The 8,740-nt window shown below is 31.9% G+C and overlaps 1 protein-coding gene across 1 annotated transcript; it reads left to right on the top strand.

Annotated features, from left to right (window-relative positions):
• Nucleotides 1–1,942: 1,942 nt before the first annotated feature.
• Nucleotides 1,943–6,864, top strand: LOC109546494. The gene is made up of 3 exons (XM_019917472.2): nucleotides 1,943–2,128; nucleotides 5,107–5,241; nucleotides 6,264–6,864. Exons 1-3 carry the CDS (start codon nucleotides 2,080–2,082, stop codon nucleotides 6,479–6,481), a joined length of 402 nt encoding a protein of 133 aa, XP_019773031.2. The 5' UTR covers nucleotides 1,943–2,079; the 3' UTR covers nucleotides 6,482–6,864.
• Nucleotides 6,865–8,740: the final 1,876 nt, after the last annotated feature.

The following is an 8,740-nucleotide window of genomic DNA, read 5'->3' as shown; positions in this document are numbered from 1 at the left end:
CACATTTTGTATTATTACTGTTAGTAAAGTCGTCCACTTAGTTTGCAACATAATTACAAATTTCTTTAGATTTTGAATTGAAATTGCTCTCTGCGTTGGATTTGGAAGTTTAGAAAATCCCATTCAAAATGTGTTGTATTAACTTTATGCAATCTTAAACCGATGTAAATTTAATGAAAGTTGCACATAACTTTCGAGAGGAGTATTTGATTATTGCGTAGGCTACAGGATATACATTGTATTGTGTATAATCCTTTTAAAAGAAAGAATGATTGATCGATGAGGCATTAAGAGAACCTAAACGTATAATTTAGATATTCCTGGAGTTCTTTGGGTAAGGGAAGGAAGCTTATTATAGTAGTAAGGGATGGGAGATTCCAAACCCTCCACTGGAAATTATTAGTTAAATTATTTTTCTAATTTTAACTAATTATCTATTAATTTAATGTTACTAGTTCTAGCGACGCAGTTTCTTTTCCATAATGATATTCGCTGTTACGAAGAAGATTCCAAATTAAATTTTGTTGTAAATTTCGAAAAAAAACTTCTTCGAAAAAATGCTTCGGGAAAAAGTATAATTTTGCGCCACTGAAACTTTGTTCCTGCTTGCTATCCGCCTCAAGAGACCGTCACTACACGATATTATTCATATTATTGTGAATCAAACATGCGAACTACAGCTAAAATGAGTCCATATTAAAACTAGTAATTCTGATGAAAATTAAATGAAATTGAAAGAACTTTTGGGAATATAATAAAGCAATCACCAACAAAACATAATTTCTTTGCCGTATTTATTGCTTGAAAGTTTCGGTTTTGTGATTTATGGTAGAATTCCAAATGTCACTTACAAAAGCAAATTTTATTTCCCTGCTTTAACTGAACCAAAACAACAAGCTTAACTGCATATAATGGTTTTGAATAGTTTGAGAATAGCCGAATTTTCAAGTTTTAGTCAAAGCTAGAAACACACTGAAAATTAACAGCGTGGCCCGAAAATTGGTGGTCAAACTGCCAAGAAAATACTAATTTAAAAATAATATTAAATATGTGAAATAACATGTAGCAAAAAATGGTCGTGCGGGAATGGTTTTAGTCAAATAATTGTTTGTGTGCGTGTGTAGGGCTGTGTATCTCTTGGGACTGATGATTAAATTTATTGCTTTCTATTTTCTTATTTCGCGTTAAAAATGCTGCTCATAAGTTTTGAATTTAGGCAGGTATTTTTAGAGGTTCAAGTCAAGTTTGTTTTAGCAGTATTATGGAAGAGCTGAGTGTTTTTCTGTAAAATTGATCTTAGTTTCCTTCGTTCAAGAGGCAATTTCCAGCAAATTGCCCTTAAAAAACGAAATGAGAGGTTCTCGTTCTGATTGTTTTCAATGACTATGAAGCTCCAGCTTACTCCACCTAAACTGTGAGGCAATGGGTAGTTAGCGGAATATGAATTAATTAGAATTAATTTTAGTGTGTAGGTACTGTTTTGCGAAGTAAATTTTAATTCAGAAAACACAATTTTCTATGTAGATTTTGTTATTTAAATTTGGCACACGTGCTATATCAGATCAAATTTAATTTTTCCAGTTAAAAAACGGTAATTTTATTTAAAAAGACGAAGACGATTTTATTTAAAAAGACGAAAATAAATTTATGAGATGATGATGAGAGAGATTGAGAGAGAGAGAAATGTTTGTATTACCTATACATTATTTGTACAGTATGACATTTTTAAGGCAATTTATTTTCGAGTGCGGCGCGCTCCTTAAATAAAAGTTTGCTTGTTGCAAGTCTGTTTAGGTCCATTAAAATAATCCAATAAAATCTCAGAGCATCAAAATAAAATAAGCAAAAGAAGTAATGTTTTGGCAAGCCGAAAATATTGGATATTTTCGTATCTAAAATGCTGGTCAGCATTTAATAATCCGGCCCTGTATGTTCCCACTATTCTTTCGTTGGAAGTAGCAGGAGATATTTCAAGCTTTAAGCAACAGAAACAGCATTGCACTTGCAAACCGAAAAGCTGCTACTTAAAATCAAGCTTCTTTAACAAGTAAGGCAGGCTAGTAGCGTTAAAAAATCAACATGGGAAAAATAGTGTACTTTTTTGCGCTGGTTGCTTTAGCACAAGTGGGTAAGTCCGCAGCTTGTTTTTTTGTGTTTGTCAATCTGCTTTTAGGTCTTAGTCGCTTCAATTCGTGGAAATTAACTGTACTGTTTGCTATTGGCAATATGTTTTCGTTCTCATTTTGTTGTCATCACCGGCTATTTTTATTCTTGCTGCTAATACCTACGCATTCTGTTTCAAGGCGCGAGCAAATAGAAGACATGTAAATTCATTCAATTGTGAAAGAACACAGTTTGAATTGAAAGTCTGTAACCTTTAATTAGTTTGGTGAATGTTGGCAAAAATTAAGAAGCGCGAAATTTGGGTCATCCAGATAAACTAAAAAAAATCGCCAACGGCTAATACTCAATAAATTCGAGTTTGCTTCAGTTCCGACTTTCACTTAAAGCTTATTCGTGTTGTTTGGGCTATTTTTTCTGCTGCGAAATTCGGTTGATTTCTAATAATTGGCTTCGGTCTATACTTACCATAAACAACTGATGTTAAATTATTTGACTTCGACTTGAGGACATATTTGCACAGTTTTCAATGTAGAGGCGTTGAGTTGAGCATACCTAATGTTGTTTGTGTGTAATTGCTCATTTTTCCGTTCGATTTTTTGCGAGTTGTTATGAATTTTTTTAATGGTTATTTCCATCATCTTTAATTATTAGATTTTGGGCTCCTTTAAGCTTGATAAATAATAAAATACCGTTTAAATACATTCGCCGCAGTATTGTTTTTAAAGCGTGAAACACGCACATTGGTCAGTAATTGGTAAAACCTATTGTTAATTTTATTGATCGACTTGTCTTAGTTTTGATATTTAAATATGTATCGCGTAAGTATTTATTAATAATGTTGACGGCATCCTCAACCTTGGTTAGTAAGCTGACCTTTACGGTCCAAACGAATAAATGGAATATCACCTATCCATATAGCATGTTATGTTTATTTTATTAAAGATGCTAATTAATCGGCCAATAATAAAGCATTGGTCACTGATATTGATATAAAATGATGTTCCACTAAAGTGGGAAATTATAAATTACAAAAAAGCAGAGCAAAAAAATCAAAACAAATTTATAAAATTATCAAGCAAGGTTAAATTTGCAACGATCCAATTTACCGCCTAATTAGTTCATGTGAAAACATATGTTCATTATTATTAATAAACTATGTATGGGATAGTGATGATGAAATTGGATTTTGATACATCAAGTGATCTGGGATTTTCCTTTCATGTAGTATAATTTAAAAAACTGGTGCAAAAATCATCTAAATGCGTAACAAAATTTTTTTCAACGAAGTAAATTTAGTATCTACAAATAATTTTTTTTACTGTAACCTTATTTGGAATGTATGTCAAGAACCACAGACCCATATCTGTTCAACCATGGTGACCGTGGTACAATCAACCATATCACGAAACTAATGAAATCATTGCGATTGAGTTAATTTGTTTGAGCAACTAAGGATGTGAAATTCACACTTCAAGTACCTACTAAAGCTTATAAAGACTATAGTGGTGAACGTGCTTATCAAATTCCAGTAGCCACAATACAGCACCTGTAAACTGATGTCAACACTTACCTTAATATTCAAGTAGTCTAAAACATTATAGAGAAAACTATAAACATTTTGTCCAAAAATAGTTAAAAGACTTAAAATATAGATTTTTTTATATTGTTGAAAAACATTCAGATATCGATCTCGGTCGCTTGCAAACATTTTAAAGCAATCTAGAAAGTAAAAATGTGAACAGTTGCCACTCACGGATGCCCAAATCTCAATTTTTTGCTGAAGAACGCATCACAAAGCTTTAATGAAAAATACAGTAACTTAATTTTAGAGCAGAAAATAGATTAGATGTATATTTTAAGCCTTTATTGACTCAATTGACTGCAGCCATAAGTTCATGTGATGCAGTTGAAACAGTTTTTTTAGGTTCCAGGGAATTATCATTCAGTTAACATATTTATGGCACGGCTAATGAGTATTACTCATAGCTCATAGTTCTTTAACGTTTATCTAATTTAAATACCGCCACCACCGTGTTTATCATTCGTGATAATAATTGAAATTCGCAGCTATTTTCTCAACCTTGTGACTACCATAAGTACCATAGAAAATTCCATGCGGTTAAAACTGTTTTCAACATATAAATATTAAACAGTAAGTAATACTTCAACGTTAATTCAAACGACATACAAATATTACATGGATCTTAGATTCGTTGAATTATTTGAATGTCGTACCTATTTCTATTAACTAATCTAGATGATTTGAGATGAACTTTTCTGCTCAAAACACACATTTCTATATAATTTAATTCATATATATTTCCATTTAAATCGCAAACGGTCTCATATCCTGCTAATGTTTCGTTTATTTGATATAAATGGCGAACCCCCAAAAATGCTTTTACTACAATGTAGTTTTATTTTTATCGAAAACATCTTTGACCCAATTTCCGCTTATTTGCTCTCTATAAAAGCAGCCAAAAAGGCAACCATTCCACGAAATTTATACATTTTCCTGCTCATTTCAGACTTCTTGGCGTCCCAAGATATTGATTTTGTTGTTCATGTCTAGATTAAATTGCTTCAGTCAATTTATTTTCAGTCATTTTGTTCTAGTAGGAAAACATTTGATTTTGATCACTAAATCGATAGATTGTAATAGGACGATTAAAAATTCACATTTTTTGTCAGTGACTGTTTGATTGCTTCTTATTCCGAGTTAATATTTTTGCTCAATCTAATTCGCGTCCTTCACGGTATTTGAACAAATTTATTGCGAAATTAGTAACTTTCTTGTGTAGAGTTTTGTTCATTTTATTATTGTTCAACTTATGGCTTCATTTTTTAACTCCAAATTGTTAAATAATTAATCTAAAGCCAAGTCGGTTTTTATGAAAGTAATTGACAGACGTGTCTATATCTACCCATCTCTATGTATTTCGCTGCATTGACCGCAAGGTAATTTTTCATTGTTAATTTTAGTTTATTCTTTGGATTGCTGGAGCTGCCAAGGAAAAGATTGTGACGAAAAGACAGCATGGAAACAAGTGCCTGGTTGCGGAAAAGCCGTCAGCGCGAAAAATCAAGCCGGTGCTTGTTTAAAACAAGTTTACACTGGTAAGCGTAATTTTATAAATTAACTAGTTGTTAACTTGAGAATTGTGTAGGGAAAAACAAACGCAACACCGCATTGGAAAATTTATCAAATTTTATGAGCATGCGAGCTTTTATAACTCTAGGGCGAATTAATTGCTAGAATAATAAAAAATAATAAACAAACGATTCTAAAGGCAGATAAATGTTCATTATTAATGTAAACACCTTAGAGACAAAGTAAAAGGGGTGAATTCCTTGCATGTCTCAGTCAAACCAACAAACATGCCAGGAAACGACATATTTACATTTTATATTGTTGACCTCTTTGCTACATTGTTTAACAATTTATTTATAACTTCAGTTGTTTCAATTAAGAAATTATTTCAGAAAACACTATGGTTCCAACTTTTTGAAAGTTGCATTTTCGATTTTTAGTAGGAAACGTTACCAACAGCAATAAGGAAGTTTAGGTGTAGTATGTTAAAAAATATATATTGAATGAACAATCGTTCATACGTAATCTGGGTGTTTACCACACATTCTGGTATAGTTCACTTTAATCATTCCAATTCGTAGTTACTCTCAGCCATCTTTCTAAATACAAGAAAGTCACAATTTCCTGAAAAAAAATGGCTGTTAAAAGAAAGAGTTTAGCAAGATTGAAACGAAAAATGTTAATGTACAAGATACAGCATTTGCGACTATATTTGAGTTAATTGATTGAGTTGAGTTCTAAATGTTTCCTTCGTGAAATAAACATGAAATACTGAGTTGAAGCGAAGCGCGCAAACAAACACTACAGTAACATAAGACAGAAAAATTGAATATGAAATGTAATTCCATTAATTTTATTGATATGACGAAGGTGAAGAAATGACTAATAATATTTAGACAATCTTTAATGTTATATTGATTCATTGCTCATTTTATAATTTAAACATTTTTGTTTGCTCTAAGTCTATTGCTTACTAAAATTAAGACTGTTTACCAAAAGATCAAAAAATGTGAAGTTAAGTTTTTTCTAATTCCGATTTGTATTTTAGACACAATATCCAAGAAGGACATGACCAGAAGGAAATGTATTATTGCAGACAAAAGTGACGATGGAAAGCTCAGTTTTACTTGTAGCGATAATGATGGAAAGACCAGCGTTTGCGACGTTTGTAATGCAGATTATTGTAACTCTGCATCAGCAGTTAACTTTAACTTTGTAACCCTTTTGGGGGTTGTTGCAGTTTACCTCATTCCTAAATTTCTTTAAGAAATCAATTGGAAATACTTTACTGCAATATACCAATTCTAACTGTAGGAACTAATTTTAAATGTATATATTCTACTATTTGGATGTTGAAATGTTTAGACCTTAAAAAGCAGCAAAGTAAATTAGTAACTGCAACCAAATAAATAGAACGTGTTTATGGGAATAAAAGTAACAAAAAGTATTTGTGGTTGGTCTAGCAAACGTAAACTCATGCTATTAATGTAATGTTTGAAGTAGTGTTAGTTGATGTAATTATTTATTTCGTAAAATTTCTCACGTTTACAGGTATTCTCCCGATAGTAAATTTACTATGAGTAGTTTAAATTGAATGTACATTGTTGTTTTGATATTAGAATCGAAAAATAAATAAAATGTTCACAAAATTCTACTTATTGAACATACAATTCCGCTTATAAATAAAAGTGGCAAGTCAAACAATATTTGCACGGTTTTTCTAATGTGGCTGTTATGGTTCCATTATTAAGTCATACTTTGATGAATCTCGTAACGTTGAAACGAACTAAATTGAGACACTTACATTTCTATGAACACGCCACTAATTAGCTTTGTACTCAAGATTTTCGTGTTTGTGTTGATTTTGGAAGTTCGACTCTAGAACGTTATCAGCTCCTTTAATTAAATATTATACTTGCTATATTAGATAATACAGAAAATAATTTTCGAGCAACCATAAAGCAGCGCAACTATTATTACAAATATTTATCCGAATATAAAAGTAAATTAAATAAAACTTAAAAGTTTTCGTAAAAACCCCCGAGGTTTCAGTTCAACTCATCAGAGAGCAAAAAGAAATCATGTTAGAAAAAAGTCAAAACAGCCTTATTTATTAAACCGCTAATACCACCAAATGTGTTTGTTTATTTAAGTTCTTAACATCCTTGAAGTTTGAGGCAAATGTTTTAGCGGCCTAGAACCATTAATAAGATAATTTTCCTGTTAGAAGAAAATTCGGTTTTTGAACCGATTCAAAACATTTTCGTTTATTAATCATATTTCTATCAAAATGTTAATGTTGTCGAAGCTCCAATAACTTAGCAAAAAACGATCTCGGTATGTGAATCTTCTACAGATGGAACAAAGACAACAACATAAAATACTCCGTTCACCAACAGAACCAGGTTTGGAAACTCTAATGCTTCTTTAGAGGACATTGCAGATTTAAACACTTTATTAGGAAACCCAAATGTATGTTTTAGTCCTCAAACTATTTCAACCAGTGCTGAAAGAGAAAAGGTAAGCTTAATCGTAATTTATTTAATAGAGCAATTGTGTTGACTGGCCTATTGTGTATCAGAACTGTTCTAATCTCAAACAGTTATTGTCGAGGATAACTTGAGGGTTGATTTCCGTCATTTATGTCTATTGAATTGTAGTTTAAAAATTAAAAAATCAATGGCACATTTTCCGAAATATAGCTCATTGTCAACCAATTTATTCTTAATGTCTCCTAGGATGTTTTTTTTTTGTTATTTGACCCTCCCTGAAGACATAAATTTATCGATGTCACATTTGAAAACAAGGGGTGAATAATCCCATTTCGCAGTAGCACGAACATGACTCCTAACGGCATTTCGAAGGATCATAAAGGCCCTATTCCAGCCGAACACACCCTTAAATGTTCCTTCATTACTCTGATGGACTATTTAATATGGTTCATCGCCCAGCCCCTGCCTGTATTGAATTAGACACTACAGGGTGTTTAGCTTGCTAACAAACGACAAAGTTTGCAAATACTGTCAGTATACTATTCGCTTTAAAATACGTTCAGGTGTAGTTTGATGAGTTCCCAATATAACCGAGCAGATGTTGTTTTCATAGGTCTTAGGTGGGCGTTCATAGCAAGTAATTAGATTTTTTTCAGTAATTATAACGTTCGTTTGATGCTCGATGAAAGTAGTTTATCATCATTGTGAAAATGAGAGTTGGCCACTTTCGCTGGCAAATTAAAATTTGGGTTCAAGTGGGCTTAGTCGAGACGTAGAATTCAAGAATTTGTATCAATACAGAGCAAATTATCTTATGGGAACTAAATGAGCACCAAATTACTAATTGCCGATATTTTGCTATACATTTTGCAACAACTCAATGTGATTTATGGTGTTCTTAAGCTGGATTTAAGTTACTGAGTTACTTTATTTCACTCAGTACTCACACCAGCAAATTGAAGATAGTGATTCAATTCATTCGTTCTAACTCTTAGTCCTCTCTTCGTCGTTCTAACTCTTAGAAAGTTTTAAT

The sequence above is a fragment of the Dendroctonus ponderosae genome, unplaced genomic scaffold, assembly GCF_020466585.1.
Source record: "Dendroctonus ponderosae isolate FM_Combo_2020 unplaced genomic scaffold, Dpon_F_20191213v2 Dpon_F_20191213_2, whole genome shotgun sequence".
NCBI classification, from domain to species: Eukaryota; Metazoa; Arthropoda; class Insecta; order Coleoptera; family Curculionidae; genus Dendroctonus; species Dendroctonus ponderosae.
The sequence above is the reverse complement of the archived record's forward strand: the minus strand, read 5'-3'. Positions and strand labels throughout refer to the sequence as shown.